Genomic DNA, 27,579 nt, shown 5'->3' on the forward strand with positions numbered 1-27,579 from the left:
GACGCGCATGCGTGATACGGGGGAGGCGTGGCCTGAGAGAACCACGCCCCCTCGCGGACCTTGAGGGCACCGCCCCGCCCCAGGGCTGCTCTTAAAGGGGCAGACGCCCCTTTTTTATTCCGCGCGGGTGCGATCCCCTATCCCTGTCCCCCAGCTGTCACCTCATCCGTATCTGTGTCCCACCCACCCGTGTCCACTATCCCCAGCTGTGTCCCCCAGCTGTGCCCCATATCCATCACCATGTCACCAGCTGTGTCCCCAGCCATGCCCTTACCCACACCTGTATCCCCCCAGCTGTGTCCCCACACATGTCCCCTGTCCCCAGATGTGTCTCCAGCCATGTCCCCTCTCCGCAGCCGTGTCCCTCCATCTGTGACCCCTATCCACACCCGTGTCCCCCCAGCTGTGTCCCCAACGATGTCCCCTATCCCCAGCCATGTCCCTTAACCCCCAGCTGTGTCCCCTACCCCCAGCTGTGACCCCCTCCGCAGCCGTGTCCCCCCGGCTGTGACCCCTATCCATAGCCGTGTGTCTCAGCTGTGTCCCCAGCTCTGTCCCCTCTCCCCAGCTCTGTCCCCTCTCCCCAGTGGTGACCAGCTTCCTCATCGCCTCCGAGCCAGGGCCACCCCACATCCGCCCCCACCTCGCCACCACTTCCCGGAGTGGCCGGGGGCACCCAGAAGCCGTCGCCTTTAACGGGTCCGGTGTCCCCGGGTGTCCCAGGTGAAGGGTGGCTCCACCTCGTCCCTCCCCTCGGCGCCTTCCTGCCTTCCTTGTGCCTGTCACTGAGGATTAGTGAAGGGACAGCCCCAGGGCTTGGGGACAGGGAAGGGGACAGGGCCACCCGCCACCTCGCCTGGATGTAGGAGGCCTGGCCAGCCAGGGAGGACCGAGGGCGGCATCCCCCATCCCTGCGGTGGGTGAGGACGGGGACCCCCCCGCGCCCCGCCAGCCCTTGGGGGCACCATGAAGGACCGACTGGAGCAACTCAAGGCGGTGAGAGACGCCCCCCAGGGTGGAGAGGGGATGGGGGGCACCTGGTGGGGTGGGGGTCCCCGGGGCTCGCTGGGACCCTGCTCCTGGGGAAACTGGGTGTCAAGGGGATGGGGGGTCCCTGAGACCCCCCTCTATGGTGCCGTGGAGACGGGGGGGGTGCCCCGAGACCCAGGGCTGTGGTGGGTGGAGACATCACGGGGGTGATGGATGTCACCGAGACCCCACCCCATGGTGGATGGGGGTGTCATGGGAATGGGGGGCCCTGAGTCCCCTCCCCATGGTGGATGGGGGCACCACGGGGATGGGGGGGGCCCTGAGTGCCAGCCCCACAGCAATGGGGGTGTCAGGAGGAAAGGGCTGGGGGGGGGCAGCCCTCTGTGCCGTTTGGGAGTGCTTTGGGGGGGGTATTTTGGGGGGACATCAACTCCCAGACAAGGGCTGTTCCCCCCATGCTGTGGGGGTGCAATGGGGAGACACCAGCCCCCACCCGGGCTGTGTGGGGCAGGGGGGTCCATCCCCCGGGGGGGCAGGGAGTGGATGTGGGGTGCCTGCAGTGACCAGCACCCCAACCTGCGCCCCACGCCTCGCCGCGCTCCCCATCACCGCTTCCTCCTCCCTTTGCCCGCCCTGCTGTGGGGCCCTGCTGCCCCCCTCTTCCCGGGGGCCTCCCCACCCCAGTACCGGCTCTCCCGGGGTAATGGGGGTCCCAGCAGCCCCCCAGCTTCTGCCCAGGCCCCAGCATGGGGCAGGCAGCCGTGGCAGGGAGGCTTGGCAGGGATTTAGCAGGGATTACAAAGCCATCAGATAAAACCCTTGGAGGGAGAGAAGGGATTAATTTTATTTTTACTTCGGAGGGAGGAGGTTGGAGGGCGGGGGGTCCCCAGCCAGGGTCTGCCCCCCTCCTTGGGGATGCCACAGCCAGGCATTGGGTACCCCCGGGGCGCTGGCAGAGCTGAGGGGAGCGAGGGGAGGTGAAACGACCGGGACTGGCACCCTGGGAAGGGACAGAGCTGGGAGCCCATGGGTGGGGGGCCAGGCGTGACGCCAGGGTGATGGGCAACAGCCTCTTTTGGGCCCCCCGCTGAGCCCCGGTGCTGCTCAGACCTGCCACGGGACAAAGGTCGGGTCCGTAAAACCTTGTCCCTGTCCCGTCCCCGTCCCCATCCTCGTCCCCTCCCTCCATCCAAGCCCAGCAATCCCTTAATTCCCCGGCCATGCGCAGCCAGATGTGAGACGAGCTCAGCATCGTGTCCCCCCCACCCACCGCAGATGTCCCCCTGCCCTGGGCCACCGTGTCCCCACGGCTGCTCCCTCCTTGTGCTCCCCTGAGCATGCAGAGCTGGGCTGGCTGGCTGGTAGCCACACTAGCCCCGTGGGGTGGCTGTCCCCCCGGGGGGTCTCCCCAGGGTCCCTGGGTGCAGGCAGGGGGGTGCCACCCCTGAGCGCTGCCCGCTGTACCCCGCAGAAGCAGGACACGGACGATGACACCGAGGAGCTGGAAATCGCCGTCGACAACACGGCGTTCATGGATGAGTTTTTCTCGGAGGTGAGACGGGGGGGGGTGGGCGCGGGGCTGGGGGGCACAGAGCTGCCTCCAGACCCCCCCCACAACCTCCCTGGCTTGTCTAGATCGAAGAGACCCGGCAAAACATCGACAAGATCGCAGAGAACGTGGAGGAGGCCAAGAAGCTCTACAGCATCATCCTCTCAGCCCCCATCCCTGAGCAGAGTGAGTGCAGTGGCCGTGTCCCCCTCCCCAGGTCACGGGTCCCCTTCCTGGGGATGTCCCTGCCGGTGGCTTCCCCAGCTCACCTGCAGTGACCCCACAGAGACCAAAGACGACCTGGAGCAGCTGACGGCGGAGATCAAGAAAATGGCCAACAGCGTCCGCAACAAGCTGAAGAGTGAGTGGCCATGTCCCTGCCACCATGTCACCCAACCCTGCACGTCCCCACGTCCCCATGGGAAGGGCAGGGTGTGCTGGGGACACTGGGGCCATGGGGAAGGTCCCTGACGGGCTGTCACCAGGCATGGAGAGGAACATTGAGCAGGAAGAAGCACGGTCCTCTGCCGACCTCCGGATACGCAAGTCCCAGGTGAGTTCCAGTCCCTGGGATCTGCTGCCGGGGCTGTCCCCACCCAGCATCCCCAGGTCCCACCCTGTCCCCCACGGGCTGGGGAGGTGACCTGTCCTGGGTGTCCCCATGTCTCCCATCTCTGTCCCCAGCAGCACCCATATCTGGGTGCTCCCAGGCTTCATGTCCCTCCGCCCTGTCCCCAACACTCTCTCCTGTCCCCCATGGGTTGGGACATGCCAGCTCCTGGGTCCTGGGGGCCTCATGCCCCTCTCCCCAGCCCCAGCACTTCGTCTTGTCCCCTGGGCCAGGGTTGTGCCAAGCCAGGGGTGTCCCCAGTGTCACATCCCTATCCTTGCTCCCCCGGGGCATTGCCTGGGGTGTCCCTGTCCCCAGCAGTTGGCCCTGTCTCCTGGGGCTGGGACATGCCAAGCCTGGGGTGTCCCCAGCCTCACACCCATGTCCTTGGTCCTGTCCCCTGGGAAAATGGCCCATGGGGACAAGCCATGCCTGGGGTGTCCTGTGTCCCCATTCCTGTCCACAGCACTGGGTCCTGACCCCCTGGGTTGGGACATGCCATGCCTGGAGTGTCCCATGTCCTTGTCCCCATCCCCAGCATTCGGTCCTGTCCCGCAAGTTCGTTGACGTCATGACCAAGTACAACGAGGCGCAGGTCGACTTCCGGGAGCGCAGCAAGGGCCGGATCCAGCGCCAGCTGGAGATCAGTGCGTGCACCCCCGGCCCCGCCCCTCGGGGAAGTGGGCGGGGCCTTATGCAGACCCCGCCCCTTTGTGAAGTGGGTGGGGCCAGGACCTAAAGAACCCCACCCCTTTGGGAAAGTGGGCGGAGCCAGCCCCTACAGACACCCCCCTTGGGGAAAGTGAGCGGAGCCAGTCCCTACAGACCCTGCCCCTTTGGGAAAGTGGGTGGAGTTGGGCATTAAAGACCCCACCCCTTTAGCAAAGTGGGTGTGGTCAGGTCATCCAGACCCCGCCCCTTCGTGGAGTGGGCGGGGCCTGTTGCTGCCACTGCCCCCCCCACCCCTGCAGCCGGCAAGAACACGACGGATGAGGAGCTGGAGGAGATGCTGGAGAGCGGGAACCCCTCCATCTTCACCTCGGGGGTGAGCACCCGCCGTGCCAGGGGACACCGGGAGGGACACGGAGGGGACATGGGGAGCCAGGACCCCCCCGCTGATGGCCCCCCCACTCCGCCTCCCGCTCCATTTGCAGATCATGGACTCGCAGATCTCGAAGCAGGCGCTGAGCGAGATCGAGGGGCGGCACAAGGACATCGTGCGGCTGGAGAGCAGCATCAAGGAGCTCCATGACATGTTCGTCGACATCGCCATGCTGGTGGAGAACCAGGTACGAGTGGCACGGGGACTGGCAGGGACCTGCACGTGGGGACAAGTAGGGACAAGCAGGGACATGTGCGAGGGCTGCGTGGGGACGAGCAGGAACTTTGGCACAGGGCGGCACAGGGACAAGCAGGGACCTGTGCAAGGGCTGCATGGGGACAGGCAGGGACGAGCAGGGACCTGTGCATGGGATGGCATGGGGACAGGCAGGGACCTGTGCAAGGGCTGCATGGGGACAGGCAGGGACGAGCAGGGACCTGTGCATGGGGTGGCATGGGGACAGGCAGGGACCTGTGCAAGGGCTGTATGGGGACAGGCAGGGACCTTGGCACAGGGTGGCATGGGGACAGGCAGGGACGAGCAGGGAGCTGTGTGAGAGGACAGGCAGAGGGACCTGTGCACGGGGCTGAATGGGGACAAGCAGGGACAAGCAGGGACCTGTGCATGGGGACGAGCAGGGACTGGCACTCAGGGCTGCAGAGGGCTCCATGGGGACACGAGGTGACACAGGGCCACACAGGGCAGCACAGGGCCACGTGCAGTGGGACCCAGGCCTGGAGCCCTGCGGGGCTGGGGGGTGACCGATGCACAAGTCCCCATGGGGCCACCCAGCACCCGAGCCCGAGGGGGGTTTGGGGGAGGGAGACAGGGGTGCACCCCACCCCGCGGTGGTCCCGGCCCCTCTCTCAGCCCCTCCCTGTGTCCCTGTGCCCCCCCATGCAATGCGAGGAGCCACTGTGTGCGCTGGGGAAGGGTGAGTATCTGCGCCATGGGGCTGTGCCATGTGCTGTGGGGACCCTGCCACATGCTGTGGGGACCCTGCCACCGGGTCCACGCTCAGCCTGTCCCCTCTCCCGTCCCCCCCCAGGGTGGGCTGCTGGATAACGTGGAGCAACACGTGCTGCACGCGGCCGAGCACGTGGAGCAGGCGAGGCAGCAGACCAAGAAGGCGCTGCAGTACCAGGGCCAGGCACGCAAGGTGGGTGGGTGCCAGCACCCCTGGGTACTCTCAGCGTGTGTGTGCTGTCCCCCCCCTCTCTTTCTGTCTCTCTCTGGCTTCGCCCCGCCGCCCCCCCTCCGTGCCCCGTAGGGAGCCATGATCGACCGCATAGAGAGCAACATGGACCAGTCCGTCGGCTTTGTGGAGCGGGCCGTGGCCGACACCAAAAAGGCCGTGAAGTACCAAAGTGAGGCCAGGAGGGTGAGATGGACCAACGGCCCCAGTGTCCCCCAGTGTCCCCTCCATAGCCCCCAGCATCCCAAACGCACCCACCATGTCCCCCTGTGTCCTTCAGCCACCTCTCATGTCCCACAGCCACCCCTTGTGGCCCCCAGCCACCTCGTCTCCTCCAGCCACTCCTCATGTCCCCCAGCCACCCCTCATGTCCCCCAGTGGTCCCCCAGATGACCCCAATGGCTCCCACCTACTCCCAGTGACTCCCAGCCACCCCAACTGGTCCCTGCTCCTCCCTCGTGACCTCCACAGGGTTGGTACCTCTGTCCCTCTCTGTCCCCCCTACCAGTCCCAGCCCTGAGCCCCCTCCTACCCTCAGGTGTGATGAGCTGGTGAGGGCTCAGCCCCTCCTGCCCTGTCCCCGGGTCTGCAGCATCTCTGTCTCTTCTGGGCTCCTCTGCACCCACCTCTGCTCTCTGCGTCCCGCCCCTCACCACAGGGCAGGCGTAACCGGCCCCCGCCTCCCCTCTTGCCCCCTCCAGAAGATGCTGATTTTGGCAGCGGTAGTGGTGCTCTTGCTGGCGATAGTTGCCCTCATCATCGGACTTTCTGTGGGGCTAAACAAGAAATAACCCTCAAAGCGGGGGCTGTGGTCTGTAAGTGTCGGGGGGGTGGGGGGGTGAGAGGAGCCCCACCACGGGGCCACGGTGCCCTGGAGGGTTTGGGGATAGCGAACAGCCACGGCTGGGCTGCCGTGGGGCTTTGTGGCCCCCGTGCCAGGGTCTGGCTCTTTGGTGCTTTGGTTTCTGCTGCTGCCTTTGGGGCTGGGGGTGCTGGGCTCTGGGTGCTGGGTGCTTGCCGGCCGGTGGCCTCGTGTCTGCGGTGTGCGGGGCCCTGTGGTGCCTCAGGGTCTGGATTTCAGCTCCCCATGTCGGTCTCCCATCCCCACCAGGCCCTCCCTCAGCCCCTCGTCCCTCTCCCCGCTATCCTCTCCAACTTGGGGGCTGACATCTCCCCCTTTCCCTCTCCTCCAGACGCTTCCGACCATCCCAGCAGCGACGTCTCCCAGTGGGACCCTCCCCAGCACCGCAGCCTGGCCCCCTCCTCTCCCAGACCCGCTGCCCTCACCCGCAGTGTTCCGGCTCCCACCCTGGACTCCAGCTTGGCACCACTGCCCCCCCCCGCCCCCCCACCTCCCCGACACCGGAGTCCTCTCCTCCACCAAACCATCCCCTGCGACCCCGCCAGTCCATGGGATCTGCCCCTTGTCCTCATGTCCCCTGCGGGGACAGGACTATTTATTTTCCTTTTACTGATAAATGAACTTCTCCCAGCCCCCCAAATCTTGCTGGGGGGAGCGAGGGGGCTACACCGGCACCACCGGGATGTGGCAACCGGTGCCACAGCCCCAGCGAGAGGAGACGAAGTGCCTCGCTCGGAGCAGGCCAGGGCTGGACCCTCCCCTGCGCGGGGACAAGGGACATGGTCAGGAGAGGGGGTTTTTGGTGGCACCAGCAGCCGCCAGCGGGTCTGGCCACGCTTTGCTGCTCACTGTGTCACGGCAGACTGAGCCACCGGGGCCCCTTGTCCCCTCCTGGCCTTGACGTCTGCGGCTGGCACATCCCCCCGACACCGACTGCCGCGGGGAGCTGGGGCGGGAGGAGGCGGTGGTCGCGGTTCTTTAATTCCCGTTACAATAAAGATCCGCGCTGACGCCCGCCCTGCGCCTCTCCTCTCCGTGCACAACGCGATGCCGGGGTGCTGCGGGGACAAGTGGGGTGCTGGCACCCCCAAACACCCGCAGCAGGGGTTGAGCACGGCTCCGGCTCAGCTCACGGCAGCCGTGGCATCGTGGCCGGGCTGGCGGCTTTAGCCGAGGGGTCTGGGATCAGCCCGTTTTTGGGGTGACACAGCCCCTCGGAGTGATGTGACAGGGGAGTGCGGGGCTGGGGACACCCCCTAAGCCCCACGGATTCCGCCGGGCTGGGCCAGACCATCGTCCCCCCCGTGATTTTGGGTAAGTCATGGCGATGGGGACGTGTCCCTGCCGTGGCAGAGCCACGTCCCGGTGCTGCACAGGACCAGCTCACACCTGCCCCGCTGCCCACCCTGTCCCCATCCCTTGTCCCCCCCTCCCCAGCCCTGTGCCACCCTCAGCCCCGCCTCACAGCCCCTCTCTCCCCTCACAGAAGAAGATCTTGATCATGATATGCTGCATCGTCCTCATCATCATCTTGGCTGCCAGCATTGGGAGCATCTTCGCCTGAGACCCCCCCACCCGCTGCCCTCCAGGTGACCGCAGTTGGGGGGCAGTTGGGGTCCCTGCTACCACCCCACTCCCGGGGAGTAGGTTGGGGCCTCGGTGGGGTTAATCCGGGTGGGATTCACCCCCCTCGGACTTGCCAGCGTCCCCTTAAGATGCCGGCACAGACCGGGCGTCCCCCGGCAGCCACATCGGGGAGGGATGGGAGCCACATCCCCTTCCTCATCTTCGCCTCATCTTCCTCCCCGTTGCAGGTGGCCTTCACCCCTCCTGCCCCCGCATCGCCCGGATGATCCCGCCTGCGGCTCCGGCCATTGGAGAGACCCCGACCGCCAGCTCCCGGGACCCTCCTGCCAAGCCCTCGGTCCCCAGAGCCCCCAAGGACATCCCTCGCGTCCCTGGAGGAGTGGAGACCACCTGCCCCGCTCCCCAATTCCCTCCCACCAATGCCCCAACGTCCCCCCTCGCTCCCCATCCTCTCTTTGGCCGACGGTCAGCAGCCTCTGCGTCAAAGCAGCCCCCTCCTCGGCGGCACAGAGCGGCCGCGTTCCTCCCCGGGGCAGTGTGCGGGCGACGTAGAGGATTCTGCCTGGCTCGGGGTGGAAGGAGGAACCTTTCCCCTCGCTCAAGAGCTCATCTGCGGCGACTTCTTCACCTCGCCGGCTCTTCGGATGCGCAGCCGCCTCCACCGGAGTCTTCCTCCTCAATAAAGAGATCACCCACGCTCTGCTGCGTGTCTCAGCGGTGGGAAACAAGCCCTGCTGCGTTCATCACCTCCGCGACGCTCCTGGCCCCGTGTTTGCACCTCCAAAAAAAAAAAAACCCACAGCGGCCGACGTAGGTTCTTGGGGGAAGGTTTAATTAAAGCAGCCCCCTCCCCAGCTGCTCGTTAAATTCGGTGTTTCAGGAAGAATTTGCCCCAGTAGCGTCCCTTTAGCCGCAGGTCGTAGGGGCTGAGGTACTTGCGCATCCCCAGCATGTTGGCGGTGACGATGCGCTCAAAGGTCCAGGGGTTTTGGTTGTTGAGTTTCTTCTCCTCTTCCTCCCGCCGCATCTGCTCGAGGCTCTGGCGGCTGACGGGGATGGCGGGGAAGGGCAGTTTCATGGCCACCTGCTTGAGGAAGGGTTTCACCTCCTCAAACTCGCAGCGCCCGCCTACCTCCACCACCAATCGCCCGCTCTTCACCGCCGTCACGTAGTGATCGATGGGGCCCTTCCCGCCCCCCATGCGGTGCCCCAGGCTCTTTCGCGTCACCGGTTTGTAAGGGGCCGGCACACGCCAGATGGCAAACATGGTCTTGGGGTCCATGTTGCGGCCGATGGTCAGGCGGATCATCTCGAAGTGGCCCCAGTGGAGGTAACCACCCCCCATGGCCTGTGGGGGGAAGGACAGGGCACCTCAGGGATGAGCTGGGGGGGGACGAGGGGGACAGAGGTTCCCCTGTCCTGCCCTGTGCCACCAGCCAACTCCACACCCTTTACACGTGCTTTTGGGGGGTGAAACTGCCTCACTGAGGACACCTCACAGAATCATCTGGGTTGGAAAAGCCCTTGAAGATCATCCAGTCCAACCATGAACCTCACCCTGACCGTTCTCAACTCCACCAGATCCCTCAGCGCTGGGTCAACCCCACTCTTCAACCCCTCCAGGGATGGGGACTCCACCCCTGCCCTGGGCAGCCCATTCCAACGCCCAACAACCCCTTCTGCAAAGAAATCCTTCCTAAGAGCCAGTCTGACCCTGCCCTGGTGCAGCTTGAGGCCATTCCCTCTTGTCCTGTCGCTTGTTCCTTGGGTCAAGAGACTCATCCCCCCTCTCTGCACCCTCCTTTCAGGGAGTTGTAGAGGGCCATGAGGTCTCCCCTCAGCCTCCTCTTCTCCAGACTAAACCCCCCCAGTTCCCTCAGCCGCTCCCCATCAGACCTGTGCTCCAGACCCTGCACCAGCTCCGTTGCCCTTCTCTGGACACGCTCGAGTCATTCAATGGCCTTTTTGGAGTGAGGGGCCCAAAACTGAACCCAGTCATCGAGGGGCGGCCTCACCAGTGCCGAGTACAGGGGTAAGATCCCTTCCCTGTCCCTGCTGGCCACGCTATTGCTGATACAAGCCAGGATGCCACTGGCCTTCTTGGCCACCTGGGCACACTGCTGGCTCATGTTCAGCCGGCTGGCAATCAACCCCCCCAGGTCCCTCTCTGACTGGCAGCTCTCCAGCCACTCCTCCCCAGGCCTGTAGCGCTGCTGGGGGTTGTTGTGGCCCAAGGGCAGAACCCGGCATTTGGCCTTAGTGAAACTCCCCCAGTTGCCCTCAGCCCATCGCTCCAGCCTGTCCAGGTCTCTCTGCAGAGCCTCCCTGCCCTCGAGCACATCAACACTCCCACCCAACTGGGTGTTGTCTGCAAACTGACTGAGGGTGCACTTGATCCCCTCGTCTAGATCATCAATAAAACTTATCACCTTAAAGCTGCCTTTCTAATTTAAGCTCGGTATTATGATCCTTATCCCCTCACTGGGGAAAGCAGAGCCGTTCCTGACAGAGGTAGCTCAGTTAATCCAGGTTTTCGGAGCCAGTTTAGCACCAGTCCCCTCTGGTTGCTGCTTTGTTCGGGAGTTTTCACCCTCCACGGGAGGGCTCAGCACCAAACAGGGGTCTCCAGTGTGGGGGAGCCCACTCCTGCACGCTCCCCACCTCCTTGCCCAGGCTGCCCAAACGCAGTCCCCGACCCCTCTGTGCTTCTCCCCCCAGCTCCGGCTGGGCCCGTCCCGCTCACCAGGATCCCGTACTGGCCCTGGGTGAACTCGGTGGCCTCCTGGGAGGGGCCGCGGATGTCACGCAGCTGCCGGGGCTCCCGCTTGACCTTGGGCACCGCCGGGACCTTTTCCATGAACTTCAGCTTCGTCTTCTCGGGGAAGACGATACCTGCCAGGGGACACACACGTGAGGGTCACCGGCCCCGGGACACCCCGGTTCAGGGGGACACGGGCAGCAGCAGATCGAGGCGGGGGGTGTACCCGCCATCCCCGTGGGGGTTTCTTTCCCCCTCGTGCACCCCCTTACCGCTGTAGTCCGAGGGCAGCGCGTATTTCTTGAGGCCTGCCCGGGGAACGGCGACGCCGCCGGCACCTGGGGGACAGAGCGGGGGCTCAGAGCGGCGCCTGATGCACCGGGAGGGGGGGCCCGGGGGCTTCGGGATCCCCCCACGGCCACCACAGCTGGTCGGGGAGTCCCGGACTCCCAACCCCCCCCTCCCCCGTTAACGCGGGGCCCGGGAGTCCCGATACCGGCGCACCCCCGCTCTGGCACACAGGCACCCAGTCCCGCTCGCCCCGGGCTACCCTGACCCTGCCCAGGGCAAGCGGCGGCCCCGCGGGGCGCTGCCCGGGCTGCCCTGACCTCCTCCGGCCAGGAGCGGCCGCGGCAGCCGCCATCGCCACATCGCCGAGCCGCGCCGCCGCCGCCCGGAAGTGCCCGGAGAGCGCCGCCATGGGCCCGCCCCCCGCTGCCGCCCGGCGGGGGGCACTTCCGGTAGCGCGGCCCGTCACTTCCGGCGCACCCCGGAAACGCGGAGGGAAACATTAGTTCCGGGGGGAATCCCTCCGCAGTGTCGCCCCCGGTCCCTCACCCCGGGGCGGGGTCCCCACGGGCAGGACACTCCCCCCGCCTCGGTGTCCCGCCGAGGCGCCCACGTCTCTCCCAGGGCCTGCCCCAACCGTCCTCCCAAGGCCTGGTCCCCACGGAGGGGCCCGGCCCTGTGTCCCCCCAGGGGTGGAGGGGCGCGGGGAGCTGCTCCCTCAGACACACCCGGGGCTGAGCTCAAATGGCTCCTCACTGCTGGTGTCGAGCAGCGGCGTGTGCCCGCTGTGCGATAACCCGGCTTAACACGCCCAGGAGAGACACTCAGTTTATTCAGGCCTGGGCGCTCAGGGGGCTTTTCCACAAGTCAAGCGCCCCAACAGCAGGTTTCACCCTCCTTTTGTACACAAAATCAGAAGTTAGTACTTTCCCAGACACACCTATTAGATACTGATTGGTTAGTGATTAACCCACAATCATAAGAGGGGCTTCCATAAGGCTTCTCCACATGCTCAGGGGAAGGGTCTTAACCTGGGCAGGGGTCTTTTTGACCTGGGGGTGTGGGTTTTGTATTAAAATGAAAGTAGTTCACTTTCAAGACTCTCCAAAGTTAGTTTCATTGCCAAGTTAAGTAATCCCAGAGGTTCACTTTTATGGTCCAGGATGTTCTGCTTATTGTCTAGGGTTTGGAGATCAAAGCTGCTTCTTAATAAACTCCTTAACAATAATCAAGGTTAGCTCAACCACGATTCCAAGCCTTGTTCGCCCAGGTTTTGAAACCTCATAATTGTCCCCATAAGTGCATTAACTATGACTACTAGCACAATTATTAGCCATGGCTACTAGCAAATGCAAAGTGTACTACATCATTGCCACCACAGTGGTCCCGGCAGCGCCAGGCGTCCCTCGGTGTCTTCAGTAGGTGCTGAAGATGGCCTCGATGTGCTCCCCGTCGTGCGGCTTGTAGGTACCGACCCCTGCGGCGGAGGGACAGGCGTGAGGCCGGGATGTCGTGTCCCCCAGCACGCTTCCCCCGTGTCCCCCACCCCGGGCTGCTCACCTTCTTGGAGGGCCTTCCCACCGCTGAGGAACTGCCAGTAGGTCCTGTCATTCGAGTTGGCAGCCAACCCGTGGATGGAGACCACCATGGGCCCCCAGGATGTCTGCTCTGTCTGGAAGCTACCGGGGAGGTGGGTGGGCTTGGGGCTCGGTGGGGGGTGCCACAGCGCCCCCCTCAGCCCCTCTGGTTCTCACCTAAAGATTTTGGGTTTCTCTGCCTCCGCTGCCTGCAGCACCTTGAGCAGCGTGGAGCCGCTCGGGACCCGCACTGAGGTGGTGTAGCTGAAGTGCTTTCCCTGCAGCTTGTTGATGATGGAGTAGTGCACCTCGATGGTGGGTGCTGGGAGAGGAGAGAGGTAGGATGGGTGCCCGGCACACTGCCACGGGGCATCATCCCCACGGGGGCTGGGGGTGCTCCGGGTGGGAGCAGCTGAACCTTTGTGAACCCCGGTTGTACCCAGATTTGGGGACAGGGACGGCTGCAAGCTTGGGTACATACTGGTTTTGGTGCAGTCCAGGCTAGCGGCTTCCAGGTAGGATCTGCCCACGAGGGCAGGCAGGACCTGGGCGATGGCTATGGGCAACTGGTAGTCATGTTTGTACACCACGGAGAAGGCCTGGGCACAGTCCCACTCCCGTGGGGCGTAAAACTTGCCCGTGGCCTGCAGCGCCTGCGGAGGAGGTGGGAGACAGCATGAGCAGCCTCAGGACTGGGACTGGGTGGCTATGGTGCTGCAGCTCCCCCCCTCCCCATACCTGCAGGGCCAGTCCCGTGCTGTAGATGTTCCCGATCATGCCATGGCCCTTCTCCTGCTCGTCCAGGAAGCCATTGGTCACGGTTGACAGTGCCTCCCAGAGCAGCTCCCGCACGTCACGGAGGTCCGTGTGGCTGTACGCGCATGCCATCGCCAGCGCCGCCACGGCATGGGTGTCTGCGGGATCCCGGGGTCACCACCAAGCCCGTTGGCAAGAACAGGGACATGGCAAGTGGAGGGGACACAGTGGGGCCGCAGAGATTCCTTACCCACATCGAGGTGGCTGTCGGGGCTCAGCACCCGCTTGGCCAGGATCACGGATGCCCCTTGGTAGCCACCTGCCTTTGTCAGGCACAGGCTCAGGGCATCCAGGCTCACGCTGTACAGGGTGGTCTTCGGGATGCCCTCCACCTCTGCAAAGCAAAGTGCGGCAAGCTGACGGGGGCTGGGATGCAGGGAGGGAGATTGTCACCCCCCAGCCCTCCCTCCACAGCATCCCAGAATCATCTGGGTTGGAAAAGCCCTTGAAGATCATCCAGTCCAACCATGAACCTCACCCTGACCGTTCTCAACTCCACCAGATCCCTCAGCGCTGGGTCAACCCCACTCTTCAACCCCTCCAGGGATGGGGACTCCCCCCCTGCCCTGGGCAGCCCATTCCAACGCCCAACAACCCCTTCTGGGGTGAAATACTCCCTCATAGCCAGCCCAGCGTACCCAGGCTGGCCACCTCCTCGTCTGTTTTCTCCTGCAGGATGCGGAGGAGGTCGATGTTCTGCCCCAGGGCCTGGACATGCTGGGGATTCTCACAGGAGGAGATGAGGGCGAGCACATACAGAGCCACCTCTCCCGAGGTCATGTCTGTGGGGACAAGAGAGCAGCCGGGGCACATGGGGGGCCAGGATGTGGCACCCCCATCCGCGGCCAGGGTGGAGAGAATTGGCAGTGCCAACCCTGTGGTACCAGGTCCGCTGGGACCAGGTGCCGTGGCAGGAGTGCACCCCCCACCCCTCCCTACCTTTCTGGGCTCTCTTCACGGCTTCCTTCTCTATCTCGTGCAGCAGCTGCTTGTGGGTGATACTGCCGGTGGCCCCGGCCAGGTTCATGGCCAGCAGGACACTGGGGTTCGGTGGCTCATCCGTCTTGACAGAGTCCTCCAAATGTCGCAGCATCTTGGAGACCACATGGTGCGAGGCGACTGGAAGGAGAGGGACCAGGCACTCGTAGTGGGAGGTCACCCCATGTCCCCTTCACGCAGCCCCTCGCAAGGCCACCGGTCTCACTCCCAGTGCCTCCACGGGAGGGCTGACACTCACCGCAGTTGTGGGCGACCGTGCTGCCTGCCAGGGCAAGCAGGACCCCGATGCTGAAAGCCACGCCAAGCATCCTCTCGTCCTCAGGGCAAGCAGGTCCACTCAGGCTGGCAAAGTCCTGTGGGCACTCACTGGTCTCTCTGGGCGTCCTCTCTGCTTTTAACTGTTCCTGGTGCCCTTCTCCGGTCACCTGCCCTCCCACAGCCGTCCCTGCCAAGCACCACCCGCTTATCTGTGTGCCCAAGGGTTGGAGGATCACGGCTGCAGGGGCAGTGATTTTCCATTTGGGGTCACTGAATTCGCAAAAGACTGGTTGTACCAATTGGGGCTGGATGGGGGCTCATCCCAGGGTGCTGAAGGAGCTGGTGGGTGTCACAGCCGGACGCCCCCTTAAACCTCTAGCCAAGGTTCTGGGTGCCCGGGGAGGTCCCCGCTGGCTGGAAGCTCACCAGCCGTATCCCAGTTCGCAAGAAGGGGTTGTACTTCCAGGGAACTACAGATCTGTGAGTCTAAACTCAGTTCCTGGAAAAATTATGGAGAATATTAATCTGGGTACTCCCGTAATGCATTTAAAGAATTATGCAACCATCAGGCAGAGTCAACATGGGTTGAGGAAGGGAAAGTCCCGTCTAACTGGTTTGGTGTCCTGCTACAATAAGGTCACTCACCTTGTAGATGACGGGAAGGCGGTGGATGTTGTTTTTCTGGATTTTAGTAAAGGTTTTGGTCCTGTCCTTCACAGCATCCTTCTGGAGAAGGTGTCCAGCTGTGAGATGAGCAGGGACAGGGTGCATTGGGTGAGCAACTGGCTGGACGGGGCTCAAAGTGGGGTAGGAAATGGGGCTACATCTGGCTGGAGACCAGTCACTGCCGTTGATACCAAACTGGGAGGTGCTGGTGGCTCTCTCGAGGGACAAGAGCCCTGCAGAGGATCTGGCTGGATGGGAAATAGCAGGAAATTTAAGAAGAAATGCTGGATTCTGCACCTGGGATGGGGTGCACTGGTGGGGAACCTTCCTTACTGGTGTGGGTGAGCCCGCAGGGGCCACGGTTACGCAGCAGCTCTGCCTCCTGCACCGCGCTCTGGGCAGGACATGGGGGCTCGGGGCAAGCTCCGGGTCCACCGACTGGGTCATCTTCTGCCCCAGGCTGCTTGCCACAGGCTACAGGGGTGTCATGGGCTCCCAAGGGCTGTGCTCCCATGACCAGCCCGGCCCGTCTCACTGTCCCCACTGTCACCCCTTCCCCTGCTTGCTGCCCCACACCAGAGCCCGGAGGTGTCTGGGATGGGGAGGGTGGGCTGGGGGTGTCCCCCCTTGTCGCAGCACAGCCCAAGGGACAGGGGTCAGTGCCCTTCTGTGCCTCAGTTTCCCCACAGGCTCTGCAGTGGGAAGGTGCCCCAAGAATATGCTCATCACCCTGCCTGTGGCGACTACCCTGATTTTAGGGACCGGAGATTGACCCCCACCTTCTCCATCACCCCCCCAGGGCAGGGACAGGGACTGGTGGGGCAACAACCAGGAGCAGGGGAAGGAGCAGAGCTGGAGAAAGGACAGGGATGGAGATGGGGGCTCTTGATTTGCACCGTGGGAGGAGGAGAGGGAACTGGGCATTGGAAGGATGATTCAGGAAATTACAGGCCTGTCAGCTTGATGTTGGTGCCCAGGAAGCTGATGGAGCAGGTCATCAGTAGCAGCTCATGAGTACGATCACATAACACATGCGGAACAACCAGATGGTCAGGCCCAGTCAGCATGGGTTTATGAAAGGCAGGTCCTGCTGACAAACCTGATCTCTTCTACGACAGGGCAACCTGCTTATTGGATGAGGGAAAGGCTGTGGATGTTGTTTACCTTGACTTCAGTAAGGACTTTGACACCGTTTCCCACAGTATTCTCCTGGCAAAACTGACTGCTCGAGGCTTGGATGATCGCACACTTTGCTGGGTAAAAAACTGGCTGGATGGCTGGGCCCAAAGAGTTGTGGTGAACGGAGTTAAATCCGGTTGGTGGCCGGTCACAAGTGGTGTCCCCCAGGGCTTGGTTTTGGGGCCACTCCTGTTTAACATCTTTATTGATGATCTAGACGAGGGGATCAAGTGCACCCTCAGTCAGTTTGCAGACAACACCCAGTTGGGTGGGAGTGTTGATGTGCTCGAGGGCAGGGAGGCTCTGCAGAGAGACCTGGACAGGCTGGAGCGATGGGCTGAGGGCAACTGGGGGAGTTTCACTAAGGCCAAATGCCGGGTTCTGCCCTTGGGCCACAACAACCCCCAGCAGCGCTACAGGCCTGGGGAGGAGTGGCTGGAGAGCTGCCAGTCAGAGAGGGACCTGGGGGGGTTGATTGCCAGCCGGCTGAACATGAGCCAGCAGTGTGCCCAGGTGGCCAAGAAGGCCAGTGGCATCCTGGCTTGTATCAGCAATAGCGTGGCCAGCAGGGACAGGGAAGGGATCTTACCCCTGTACTCGGCACTGGTGAGGCCGCCCCTCGATGACTGGGTTCAGTTTTGGGCCCCTCACTCCAAAAAGGCCATTGAATGACTCGAGCGTGTCCAGAGAAGGGCAACGGAGCTGGTGCAGGGTCTGGAGCACAGGTCTGATGGGGAGCGGCTGAGGGAACTGGGGGGGTTTAGTCTGGAGAAGAGGAGGCTGAGGGGAGACCTCATGGCCCTCTACAACTCCCTGAAAGGAGGGTGCAGAGAGGGGGGATGAGTCTCTTGAACCAAGGAACAAGCGACAGGACAAGAGGGAATGGCCTCAAGCTGCGCCAGGGCAGGGTCAGACTGGCTCTTAGGAAGTATTTCTTTGCAGAAGGTGTTGTTGGGTGTTGGAATGGGCTGCCCAGGGCAGGGGGGGAGTCCCCATCCCTGGAGGGGTTGAAGAGTGGGGTTGACCCAGCGCTGAGGGATCTGGTGGAGTTGAGAACGGTCAGGGTGAGGTTCATGGTTGGACTGGGTGATCTTCAAGGGCTTTTCCAACCCAGATGATTCTGGGATTCTGAGAGCTCTGTGGAGATGAGCCGCAGGTGGGTGCGAGGGGCTGGGCGTGGGGCTGCAGGGAACCACCCAGCCTCCCATTGGGAGACCTGCGGCTGCTGACCTTGGCCCAGGTGTAAAAGCCATCAGTGGGGGCTGCCCCTCCTCTTCCTTCTCCATCACAATGAAGGCTTTTGGGAGAAGGTGTTTTTTGCTCTTTCTTGCTGCTGCAGCCTGGGCACAGGATGCTCTGGGTAAGGGCCTGGCGGGGGGGGAGTTGTGCTGAGTCTGGCTGCCCTCCTTGGGGAGGGGGAACAGGCAGTGCCCCCCTGGGCTGGGCTGTGGGGTGCCTCTGCCCTGGGCATGGCTGTTTGCTGTGAGGTGGTGGGTGCAGGCAATGCCTGGCTGCCACTGGAGGGGGACTACGGCTGTAAATGTGGAAATAGGGGAACTTGAGGGGATATTTGTGCTGGGGGCTTGCCTGACTTGCTCCCCTGGGAGCAGGTAGCCAGGGGGTCCCTGGCAAGCTGGCTCAGTCCTCCCTCTCCTCACCTTGCCGCAGTCTCTGTTACATGTGGCCACACATGGCTTTCCGTGGGGGTGCCGGCCAGCCTCCTGGGGAGTCGTGTGGCCAGTGAGGAGCTGATGCTGGGATCTGGCTGTGGGGTGACCACTGCTGACAGGGACGGCTACCGGCTGGAGCACCCGCTTGTGGGCTGCGGGACCACCCTGGAGGTGAGGAGACAGGGGTGACCCATGTGTGCGGCACCCATGTGGGGGTGGGTGTAGGATGGAAGGGGAGGGACCATGTCTCACAGGGGAGGGCCAGTGTCAGGGTACCTGTGGCTGGGGAGGAATCCATGTGGGAGAGGTGTGGTGGGTCCTCCACAGCCACCCACCTCCCTGGGGTGCCTGTGCCATAGTTGTCAGTGCACCCATGTGCTGGATGAGCTGGCTCTTAGGAAGTATTTCTTTGCAGAAGGGGTTGTTGGGCGTTGGAATGGGCTGCCCAGGGCAGGGGTGGAGTCCCCATCCCTGGAGGGGTTGAAGAGTGGGGTTGACCCAGCGCTGAGGGATCTGGTGGAGTTGAGAACGGTCAGGGTGAGGTTCATGGTTGGACTGGGTGATCTTCAAGGGCTTTTCCAACCCAGATGATTTTATGTCTGCTCATTCCCCCAGCTCCTCCCAGACAGGATCCACTACAGCAATGTCCTCCACTACCGCCCTTTGGTTGGGGGGCCTGTGGCTCGTGCCAGACCCTTCTCCCTCCCTGTGGATTGTTACTACCCCAGGTAAGCGGGGAGCCCCGTGTCCCCACACTCCTGGGTGCGATCCGTGATGGGAACCCTCAGTGCTGGGCCCATCCTGGGCAGGGTGGGTGCTATGGAGGGGTGCCTGCCTGTGGGGGACATGGCAAGAAGGGGTGCCCTGCCTGCCCCTGGGAGCCTGTCACCCCACTTGAGGATGCTTTGTGGCGCAGGATGGGCAGTGTTTCATCCGGGGCCATCCAACCCACCTGGGTCCCCTTCAGCTCCACCGTCGCTCACCGGAGACGCGTGCGCTTCGCCCTGGATGTGTATGACAGTGAGTGGGGAACCCCCGGACTCCCTTGTTCCCCTGTGTGTGTGTGTTTGAGGGGTACACACACACAACACAAAACCCCCTCCTGCTTTCCAGGTACATGGTCCTCCCGCCTGCACCAGCCCACTTATTTCCTGGGGGAGCTGATCAACATCGAGGCATCCGTGAGCACCGAACCCCGCCTGCCCCTGAGGGTCTTTGTGGACGAGTGCGTGGCCAGCCCGAGCGCGGCGGCGTGGCTGAAGTACAAGGTCATCGCTGACAACGGGTGAGTGCTGCGGCTGGGCACGGAGTGCCCCCCAGATTGCTGATCTCCCTCCTCACCAGAACTCTGAGTTGGTCACAGTGCCTGTTTCACCCCGTTTTCCATCCCCATAGGTGTCTGTTGGATGGGCAGCTTGGTCGTTCCCGCTTCCTACCCCAGCGTGGGGACAGCTTCCTCCGCTTCCAACTGGACACCTTCCTCTTCCCAAATGCCTCCAATAACCAGGTCTGTGCCAGCGGCATCTGGAGGTGCGGGGAAGGGGTGGCTGGGGGTGGTTGTGGGCAAGCCACGGGGCAGCTCAGGTGGTGTGGCAGGAGGATGCTTGTCCCCGCAGATCTACCTGCGCTGTCACCTCAAGGCTGTGGCAGAGGGGGCTGGCAGCACCTCTGGCAAATCCTGCTCCTACGACCGCGTGGCAGCCGCCTGGCGCTCCGCGGATGGGGCCGACTGTTCATGCTGCGGCTCCCCAGATGGCTGCAGGGGCCGGCGGCGACGTCAGCTGACCGGTAGCAGAGGTAAGAAGACCCCCCCTGAGCCCATGGGGGAGATATAGGGATCCATGAGCCCTACAGGGAGATGCTTGTGCCCAGTGGTACCTGATGGGCTTCTCCTTGCAGGGCTCCTGGGGGAAGCCAGCGTCCTCCTCGGTCCCCTGGGGCTGGTTTCAGCTCTGCCCAGCTCGTCCCCAGCCCCCACTGGGCTCCCCAAGGCACCAGAGCCCAGCACGGCACCGCCTCGTCGCCCCTCAGTCCCCATGGTGCGGGAGGAGAAGAGGGACTTGGGTGAGTGTGAGCTGCCCCACGCTGCTGGGGGGTGGTTGGGGTGACCCTGCTGTCCCCCTCACCCCACTACCTCTCCCCCACAGGGCCAGCTGTCCCTGGCACCGTGCTGGCCATGGTGGCCATGTGCCTCACCCTCCTTGCTGTCAGCGTGGTCGGCTGCTACTGCTCGGTGCGGCGGTATCGGAGTGGGCACGGGGTGGGGGACCCTGAGACAGCCCCGGGGGAGCCCTGTGATGTGGCTATGGCCCCCACAGCAGCTGGTGGTGCCCAGGCCACCCCTAGGAACCCCCCTGCTCCTGTAGACCCCGCTGTGGTCTGAGCCTCCTTCTTTTAGAAATAAACGTGTAGCAGAAAGACTGTGCCAGGGCAGTGTGGAAGGGGGGGGTGGTCTCCAGGGGTGAGTGGGTGTGGGGTGTGACGTGTCCCCAGTACCTCTGTGTCCCCCAAAAGGGCCTGCTGACCTCTCTGGGGTGTTGTTGGACACCCCATACTGCCCACCATAGAGTGGGGAGCAGGGCTGGGCCACTGGCAAGTGTGGCTCCTGTGCTATATTTGGGGTGGGGTGGTGGTGAGGGTAGAGCACTGGTTCCCCCTCTGCCTTGGGGGATGGGTGAAAAACAGCCATTGCTGACATAGGGACACCAGTGTGGTGAGCCCCCTGCACAGCTGCAGCCCCCTCTCCCTGGGGATGCTCTGGTGGCTTTGCAGAAAATGGGGGTAAGGGCAGAGCTGGGGGGGGGGCAGGTTTGTAGCATCCCATGTGGAAGCTCGTGGGCACCTTGGTTCGTGCGGCTGCGTGGCCTTAAGCTGCTGGGGGGGAGATGGGCTGGTGGAGTCTTGCCACTCGGCCATGGAGGGTCTGGGGGGGGGTCCCTGGGCTTGGAGGGACGTGGCTCACAGAGCCCTCGTGCCACTTTCCCCCACGGTGAAGTGAGTTGTGCCAGTCCTCAGCTGCTGGTGCCCTGGGCCACTCACGGCGTGGGCAGTGCCAGGCGCAGGATGATGGCGTGGAGGGCGGTATCGTGTGGCCCGCGGCGTACATCAGGCTTTAATTATTTATTGACTTTGTGGTTTGTTTGTTTTACCTCCCCCTACACGGAGTTCTTGGCTGGACACCCTGAAACCGTGGGTCAGCACCCTGGGTGCGAAGCCACTGCGGGGGAGCGAGTAGCTGGGCTTTGGGGGGTGGGGTGGGGGGACACGATGGTGACAGGACCTGCTTGGGGTTGTCACCTCCTGCAGCCGGGGAGCAGGGACCTTCCCAGCACAGCCGGGGACCAGCCTTGCCTGGGAAAAGGGGGTGCCAAGGAGCTCTGCTCCCCACAAATCCTACCCGGGGGCCAGCACACACACCGCCCCCCCGCACTGCTCTCCACAGCCCCCAGCTCTGCAGCGAGGAGACGGTTCGTGCCTAATGGCCCTTGATGGATCTTTCTTCCAGGAACCCGCTGCAAAGAGCTTTTCTTTTTTTTTTTTTTTAATTCTTTCTGAGCTCCTGTAAACACGGCTTTGGGCTGGGGGCAGCTCTCAGCAGGGCTTAGCTCAGTCAGGAGGTGGGGAACACACACAGCACACTGGGGGGGCTTTTTGGGGCAGTCTTGCTTCCCTTAGCACCCCACTTTCCTCCTCTCCCTTTTATCTGGCCCTGGGGATCCTGGGGGCTGGGATAGGAGCATCTTTCCCTGGGGGGCGGGGGGCACGGTGCCCTGGACCCCTTCCTTGAAGGTGGTGTGGGGAGAGGGGCAACACTAAGCAGCTCCCCCCTGCCCCACGCAGCTGGGGTACCCCACTTTTCTCTCCACACGGGGGCTGCACCCACAGGTGGGTTGGTTTTGGGGGACTGCTTCTTCCCCTCATTACCCCCCCAATATTTCCCTTCTGCTGCTTCCCCTCCTTAAACACCGCCCCCCCCCCCCCATATTTCCTCTCTGCTTCTGTGTCCCGGGCAGGGCAGTGGGGGTTCATCCATGGATCTGGACGGGGGGGGTGTTCACCCCGTGGGTCTCGGGGCCACTCGTGGGTTGGGCGGTGGCCCCGGGGATGCTGCAGCTGCTGACATCAACCGCTCTGCGCCAATGAGCGCCCGGGAGGGGCGGGGGGGGGGGCGGCCCCGGCTGGGACCGGGCTGTTCCGGGGCCGGAGGGGGTGGCGGGGGGGTAGGGGGGTGTCCCGCTGCCCCCCGCTGCCTCTATGCAGGGGATGGGGAGCCTGCGGCTGGGCAGCCGCGCCGTGATGTACACGGCTGAGACCCTGCCCAAGGGCAAGAACCGAGTGATGGGGGTGAGTTTGGGGGAGGTAGGTGGTTTGGGGGGGGCTGGCACCCCTGAAAAATCCCCCCCCGCCCTATTCCTGAAGGTTTCTGCCCCTCCTGTTGCTCCCTGCTGCGGCTCCGGAGTGGTTCGGGGCCAGGAGCACCCCCATCCCCGGGGGGGTGGGTCTGTGTGTAGGGGGATTTGGGGGGGTGAATTGGTCCCACTCTGGCCCTGTCACATCCTACAGACCATCCAGATCATGACCGGCTTCATGCACATCGGCTTCGGGATCGTCCTGACGACGCTCACCAACGTCTACACCTCCGTCTTCGTCATCGGCGAGATCCCCTTCCTGGGTGGCGTGTCTGTGCGTAGCGTGGGGCCGGGGGGGGATGTCCACGGGGGGAAAGAAATCCCCACTGGGGAAGGATGTCCGCGGGGAGAGAGACCCACTGGGGGCTCTGCTTTGGCAGCTTTCAACCTCAAGGAGCAACAAGGCACAAGGGGGGAATCTTGTGCCCCCCAAGAGCCATGGGGCTGTGCCCGTGGGCAGCCTGTTAGTGCTGGGTGGGTTGGGGGGGGCTCGGGGTGACCTGGGTGCCAGCTGACTGTGTCCTCCCCTTTCTCTCCTGGCGCAGTTCATCATCTCAGGCTGCCTCTCCATCGGGGCGGAGAAGAGCCCCACGGAGTGTGCGGTGAGTGTCCTCGGGGGTCCCCACAGCTTGCTGGAGCTGGGGGGGACAGGGGGGTGGGTGGGGAGCAGCTGACCCTGGGTGAAACCTGTGGGGGCAAAACCGTGTTTGAACTTGTGTCTGTAAACGAGCAACAGGAAGGAGGGAAGAAATAAAACCCCCCAAGGGCAGCCCGGGGTAGTGCTGCAAAGCTGGGGTAGTGGGTGTCCCCGTGGGTTTTGGGGTCCAACGCCTGCCCCGAAGCCGTCCCCAAAGCCTCTCCGTGCCCGCAGGTGAAAGGCAGCCAGACCATGAATGTCATCAGCGCCATCTTCGCTTTGCTGGGCATCGTCGCCTTCATCGTAGACCTCAACCTGAACGGGCTCTACCGCTCCAGCTTCAACTACTACAGCTATCTCGTCTTGGTAAGTGGGGGCTCAGCTGGGCCCCCCCTCAGCCTCCACTTTCGGGTGCCTGGGGCTGGCTGAGCCTTCCCGGACAGGGATAAGCCTTTTGGGAACCTCCCCTGTCCCCTTTTACATCCCTTCATCCCCCCTGGATGCTGCCTGAGCCCTTCTGGGGGGGGGGGGGGGGGGGGGGCTTTGGGGTGCAGCCCTGTTGCTGTTGGGGAGTGGGGAGCCCATGACCAGCAGCACCCCGACTGCGGGCGCGGTGCCGTGTGCCTGACCTATTTTAGGCTGATACCTCGGGGGATGAGTCACACCCTGGAAGTGCCCATTTCTCTCCGCAAGCCGTAAAAGCGGCGAGACAGAGGGCTCTGAGCGTGACCTTGGCACTGCAGAGCCGGGGCTGAGGTGCTTTAGGATCGGTGGGAGACCCAGGAGGGGAACCCCAAAATCCTCACCCTAAAATTCTCACCCTAGAAAGTGGGGTGGGGCCAAGAGTGGGTTTCTTCCTCCTGGGCGCTGCTGATGGGGTTTTTCCCCCATCCTGGAGCTCGCAGGGAACGGGATTTCCATCGTGCTGCTCATCTTCACCATCCTGGAGTTCTGCATCGCCGTGGCCACTGCTAATTTCTGGTGCCGGGCCACTCGCCTCAGCTCCAATGAGGTAGGGCAGGGGGGTGAAGGGCAGTGGGGTCAAGCCCTGGCCGGACCCCCAGCACTTCCCCCCTGCTCCTGCTCTCCCCCAGGCCATGCTCATCGTGCCCAGTGCCACCCGGGTGGACCTGGCAGTGCCACTGACTGACCTCTCTAGGCCACCCAGCTACTCCGAGGTGATCTACGACCCCAAAGAACAGCCCAGTTAGAAGCGGAGTCGGGGCCAGGCCGGCTCCCCAGAGTAGCATCCGACTCCCACCTGCATGACAGACCTCCTCCCACCCCGGGAAAGCATGGCCCCCCCTCCCCGGGAGCACCCCGGCACCTCCGCCTCGCTGCACCGGGCATGGGTGGGCACAGGGGGTGGAGGAGAGAGGCTGGTGGGCACCTGGGGGTCACCCCGAGCTCTGTTACCCCCCCCCCCAGCTCTGTTATTCCCCCCCCCGCCCCCCCTCCTTCAGAAGAAGCAGCAGCTCTTGGGTTTCTTTGCAGCTGGCCACCCCCGAAGTCTAAAGTCTAGCGAGGCGCTGGCCCCGAGGACGTCGGTGCGGGGTCCTGCCTCCACGCTCCCGAAACCGTCCCCAGGGCTACGACATCCTCCTCCTGCCGCGCTGCAGGCTGGGACACGCTGGTACCCCCTCCTGAAAGCCAGCAAACTGCCCCAATTTGCCCCCTCCCTGATTCATCTCCTGCCCCCGTGCTAGGTCTCAAAGACGGGCTCTTCGCATGCTGGCTTCTTTGGAGAAGGGGCTTCTCCGCGGGGTGGGGGGGAGCACCTTGGGGCTTCACGGGGTGTTTCTGCCTGTAAGTACCCAGTTGGATGCTGGGGTTCATTCATGGCAGGGTTCAGGACCTCCTTGAGGTCTGATGCCCACATAGCAGGCAGCTTCTAGGGACTGCGCCGGGAGCCGTGCGGGTAGCCAGAGCATCTACCTCGGCTCATACCCTGTTGGCTTTATTTTATCTTTGAAATAAATGCTCTATCTGGACCTGCATCTCCTCATTTTGGGGATTTCTCAGCACCGGAGCTGCAAATTCCCCCCACGGAGCTGCTGTCTGGTGGGCAGGGGGCTCATCCTGCCCAGCTTCAGGGGTTTCCCTGCCCATCGCCTTCATCTGATCCCACTGGGGACGGTGACACAATGGTCCCCCCGGTACCTGCACCCCCCTAAGAAAATCTGCCGCCCTAAATCCCCCCTCTTATATACACAGCAGCACTACTCACTCTATTTAGCGCCGCTGGAGCAGCGATGACGGTGAAAACAGCAGCTCCAGGTTCTTACACCAGCTGAGGAGCTGCCCCCGGGGCTGGGACTGCTCCTTGGGGTGACATGGGGACACTGGTGGCATTTATTACCTGTTCCCACGAACGTGGCTGGGTGATCCTGTGGGATGGGAATGGAGCTGAGAGACCTGCTGAGTGCTCCTAAACCTCATCTGTGCAGCAGTTCCACAAAAAACGCTCATCTTGGGGGGCAGGAATTGAGACTAAAGGGCTCTTGGCCCACTTCTAACCAGCAGAGGGGTTTGTCGGCTCCTGACGAGCTCGTTTCCCACTTCCATGCTTAAGCACCCAGCAGCAGCGGGGATGCCTGAGAGCCTAAGGAGGAGTAAGGGTGCTGATGAGTGTCTGGCACTGGTGGAAGCCGTTTATTTAAGGAGCAGACCGAGCTCATGGCGAGCTTGGGATGGAGGCAAGGAAGGAGAGCCCGGCGCTGATTTTCAGAGGGGTAGGAGCACCTTGGTGAGTTATCGATGCCCTAAGAGGGGGATCTCTGCCTGCACTTGCTCCCTGGGGCATCCCCCCCACGGTTTGGGGACAGGGTCTGCCCCCAGCCCTTGCCTCCAGCCCCAGGGTGTGCCTGTTTGAACCACCACTTGTAGTTTTGGGTTAAATATTTTCTTTCTTGTTTTTAACAGCCCGCCCCCTTGCCCTGACAATGCTCGCTGCTGCTCAGCCAAAGCCTCATGGATTATTCACTTGCTGTCAGTTATTTCTGTTCCTGGCTCTGAAAAAATAATGAGCCAGTTTGGTAGGAAAAACCCCAGAGATTGGGGGAGCGGGATGAACAGCCTCTCTCTGCTCATCCCGCGTTCACAGCCCCATTACAGCTCCAGCTCTTCACCTGTAGCTCCGGAGCCTCCTGTACCTCCTCTCCCAGCAGCTGGGGAGCGTCTCCAGCCCCGGGGGGGGCCACCACAACGTCCTGCTGACCCCCTCAACCAGGCTGGCAGGTCCTTCTGTCTTTGCCCAGCATGGTGGATCCCTCCTTGCTCATCCTCTGCCAGCATCAGGTTCTTTTTTTTTTTTTCCCAGAGCATCCCACTGCCACATGCTGAGCTGGGTCGGGGCCAGCTTCTTGCTGCCAACTGCAAAATGCCCCTTTCTGTCAAATCAGGCATTAGCACAGTGATAACCCAGAGCCCCTCAATCTTTAAACCCAGATTATCTTTCCCTGGGCTTTCAAGGTTTTCTGTTGTTTTGCTGTGTTGAAGCGCAGCTTTCTCTGGAAAGGCAGGAATATATGTTTTAAGGCTCTAAGGAAACGTGTTTCTTTTCTATATGTGTATTTCTACACGTTTGCAGCCTTGAAACCTCCTGGGGAGGAGCGGATACCTCTCAGGGCTGGGGACAGCGGGTGACAGGGATCAGAGAGGGTCTGGGAGCTGGCAGGGTGATGGGGAGGGACCCGCTTGGGGACACATGGTGCTGGTGATCAAAGGGCTGTAAAAAGGGTGGCGACGCAGGCAGGAGAAATGCTGGGGCAAAGGCCGGCAGTCGCTGTCCCACGCTGGCAAACACGGGGCCTGCCAGGAGCTGGGTACCCCAAGGGACGGTACGGTGAGTGCCCCACGGCTGGGGGGTGAGGAGAGGCCGCACACCCCCCTTTTTTTTTGCCGTGGTGGTGGAGGGCTGGGGGGCTCGGTGTCTTGCAGCAACTCTTGTTTATGGTGTCTGCTGCAGCCATCCCCGAGGTGAAGGTGGGGAGTGCGGGACGAGCCCCTCTTGTCACAGGAAAGCGGGAGCCGGGGATGTTCCCCCAGGAGACCCCCCTGCCGGACCCCCACAGCGGGCACAGGGCTGACCTCCCGTGCGTACCTGCACCCTGCCCCACAGCGCTGGGAGATGCTCCCCTGCTGCTCCTGGGGGGTGGGCACGGGCTGAAGGACCACGGGGTTCCTCTGGGCAGCCCCCCTTAGAGGGAAAGGGCCCTTGGGGACACGCAGGGGACAAGGTGTGGGGTGCCAGCGACCTTGGGGGCATGTGAAATGCTGGTGATTTGGGGGAGTGGGGCTGCTTTACATCCCTGGGTAAAGCTGGGGAGCACCTGCACCCCAAACACCAGGTCTGGGTCCTGTGTCTTGGAAGGGTGCTGGAGCCCTGGAGGGGAGCTGGGAAAGGGCACGGAGGATGCCAGGGTGAG

At 63.1% G+C, this 27,579-nt stretch overlaps 5 protein-coding genes across 13 annotated transcripts; 3 read left to right on the forward strand and 2 right to left on the reverse strand.

The window, feature by feature from the left end:
* The first annotated feature begins 649 nt into the window (after positions 1-649).
* On the forward strand, positions 650-8,595 carry STX3 (syntaxin 3). 4 transcript variants are annotated; one of them, XM_074841950.1, is made up of 11 exons: positions 650-996; positions 2,462-2,542; positions 2,626-2,725; positions 2,826-2,900; positions 3,025-3,092; positions 3,688-3,796; positions 4,121-4,194; positions 4,304-4,438; positions 5,300-5,410; positions 6,151-6,261; positions 6,640-6,737. In XM_074841950.1, exons 1-10 carry the CDS (start codon positions 967-969, stop codon positions 6,235-6,237), a joined length of 870 nt encoding a protein of 289 aa, XP_074698051.1. In that variant the 5' UTR covers positions 650-966; the 3' UTR covers positions 6,238-6,261; positions 6,640-6,737. The 4 variants fall into 4 exon arrangements, with proteins under 4 accessions (XP_074698051.1, XP_074698050.1, XP_074698053.1 ...); XM_074841949.1 differs by having other exon boundaries at positions 651-996; positions 6,148-6,261; XM_074841952.1 differs by lacking the exons at positions 6,151-6,261; positions 6,640-6,737 and adding exons at positions 7,795-7,897; positions 8,123-8,595 and having other exon boundaries at positions 653-996.
* A 111-nt stretch (positions 8,596-8,706) lies between these two features.
* On the reverse strand, positions 8,707-11,362 carry MRPL16 (mitochondrial ribosomal protein L16). The gene is made up of 4 exons (XM_074841954.1): positions 11,262-11,362; positions 10,926-10,991; positions 10,639-10,787; positions 8,707-9,243 (listed from the first exon to the last, which is right to left on the reverse strand). Exons 1-4 carry the CDS (start codon positions 11,302-11,304, stop codon positions 8,758-8,760), a joined length of 744 nt encoding a protein of 247 aa, XP_074698055.1. The 5' UTR covers positions 11,305-11,362; the 3' UTR covers positions 8,707-8,757.
* A 393-nt stretch (positions 11,363-11,755) lies between these two features.
* CBLIF (cobalamin binding intrinsic factor) lies at positions 11,756-14,927 on the reverse strand. The gene is made up of 10 exons (XM_074841837.1): positions 14,888-14,927; positions 14,572-14,778; positions 14,274-14,453; positions 13,973-14,116; positions 13,525-13,668; positions 13,257-13,432; positions 13,000-13,171; positions 12,696-12,840; positions 12,502-12,620; positions 11,756-12,418 (listed from the first exon to the last, which is right to left on the reverse strand). The coding sequence occupies exons 1-10, from the start codon at positions 14,910-14,912 to the stop codon at positions 12,357-12,359; spliced, it is 1,374 nt and encodes a 457-aa protein (XP_074697938.1). The 5' UTR covers positions 14,913-14,927; the 3' UTR covers positions 11,756-12,356.
* A 2,799-nt stretch (positions 14,928-17,726) lies between these two features.
* LOC141931016 (zona pellucida sperm-binding protein 3-like) lies at positions 17,727-20,489 on the forward strand. The gene is made up of 9 exons (XM_074842624.1): positions 17,727-17,796; positions 18,105-18,277; positions 18,722-18,834; positions 19,023-19,126; positions 19,220-19,391; positions 19,502-19,613; positions 19,723-19,903; positions 20,006-20,170; positions 20,254-20,489. The coding sequence occupies exons 1-9, from the start codon at positions 17,727-17,729 to the stop codon at positions 20,487-20,489; spliced, it is 1,326 nt and encodes a 441-aa protein (XP_074698725.1).
* A 1,826-nt stretch (positions 20,490-22,315) lies between these two features.
* LOC141930751 (membrane-spanning 4-domains subfamily A member 12-like) lies at positions 22,316-24,932 on the forward strand. 6 transcript variants are annotated; one of them, XM_074841985.1, is made up of 7 exons: positions 22,316-22,450; positions 22,670-22,789; positions 23,061-23,117; positions 23,387-23,518; positions 24,051-24,164; positions 24,247-24,330; positions 24,647-24,932. In XM_074841985.1, exons 1-7 carry the CDS (start codon positions 22,361-22,363, stop codon positions 24,665-24,667), a joined length of 618 nt encoding a protein of 205 aa, XP_074698086.1. In that variant the 5' UTR covers positions 22,316-22,360; the 3' UTR covers positions 24,668-24,932. The 6 variants fall into 6 exon arrangements, with proteins under 6 accessions (XP_074698086.1, XP_074698089.1, XP_074698090.1 ...); XM_074841988.1 differs by having other exon boundaries at positions 24,058-24,164; XM_074841989.1 differs by lacking the exon at positions 24,247-24,330.
* Positions 24,933-27,579: the final 2,647 nt, after the last annotated feature.

The sequence above is a fragment of the Strix aluco genome, chromosome 16, assembly GCF_031877795.1.
Source record: "Strix aluco isolate bStrAlu1 chromosome 16, bStrAlu1.hap1, whole genome shotgun sequence".
NCBI classification, from domain to species: domain Eukaryota; kingdom Metazoa; phylum Chordata; class Aves; order Strigiformes; family Strigidae; genus Strix; species Strix aluco.

Bases quoted from the DNA above. Each gene is read 5' to 3' on its own strand.
- STX3 (XM_074841949.1), top strand. From the start codon at position 967: ATGAAGGACCGACTGGAGCAACTCAAGGCG. The intron at 3,797-4,120 runs GTGCGTGCACCC...CCACCCCTGCAG, and splicing joins CCAGCGCCAGCTGGAGATCA to CCGGCAAGAACACGACGGAT. The intron at 4,195-4,303 runs GTGAGCACCCGC...CTCCATTTGCAG, and splicing joins CCTCCATCTTCACCTCGGGG to ATCATGGACTCGCAGATCTC.
- MRPL16 (XM_074841954.1), bottom strand. From the start codon at position 11,304: ATGTGGCGATGGCGGCTGCCGCGGCCGCTCCTGGCCGGAGGAG. The intron at 10,992-11,261 runs GTCAGGGCAGCC...TCTGTCCCCCAG, and splicing joins GCCGCTCCTGGCCGGAGGAG to GTGCCGGCGGCGTCGCCGTT. The intron at 10,788-10,925 runs GTAAGGGGGTGC...GTCCCCTGGCAG, and splicing joins GCTGCCCTCGGACTACAGCG to GTATCGTCTTCCCCGAGAAG.
- CBLIF (XM_074841837.1), bottom strand. From the start codon at position 14,912: ATGAGCCCCCATCCAGCCCCAATTG. The intron at 14,454-14,571 runs GTGAGTGTCAGC...CTCTCCTTCCAG, and splicing joins CACGGTCGCCCACAACTGCG to TCGCCTCGCACCATGTGGTC. The intron at 12,419-12,501 runs GTGAGCAGCCCG...CCTCCGCCGCAG, and splicing joins TGGGAAGGCCCTCCAAGAAG to GGGTCGGTACCTACAAGCCG.
- LOC141931016 (XM_074842624.1), top strand. From the start codon at position 17,727: ATGAAGGCTTTTGGGAGAAGGTGTTTTTTGCTCTTTCTTGCTGCTGCA. The intron at 19,904-20,005 runs GTAAGAAGACCC...TTCTCCTTGCAG, and splicing joins TCAGCTGACCGGTAGCAGAG to GGCTCCTGGGGGAAGCCAGC. The intron at 20,171-20,253 runs GTGAGTGTGAGC...TCTCCCCCACAG, and splicing joins GGAGGAGAAGAGGGACTTGG to GGCCAGCTGTCCCTGGCACC.
- LOC141930751 (XM_074841984.1), top strand. From the start codon at position 22,361: ATGCAGGGGATGGGGAGCCTGCGGCTGGGCAGCCGCGCCGTGATGTAC. The intron at 22,790-23,060 runs GTGCGTAGCGTG...CTCCTGGCGCAG, and splicing joins CCTTCCTGGGTGGCGTGTCT to TTCATCATCTCAGGCTGCCT. The intron at 23,118-23,386 runs GTGAGTGTCCTC...CCGTGCCCGCAG, and splicing joins AGAGCCCCACGGAGTGTGCG to GTGAAAGGCAGCCAGACCAT.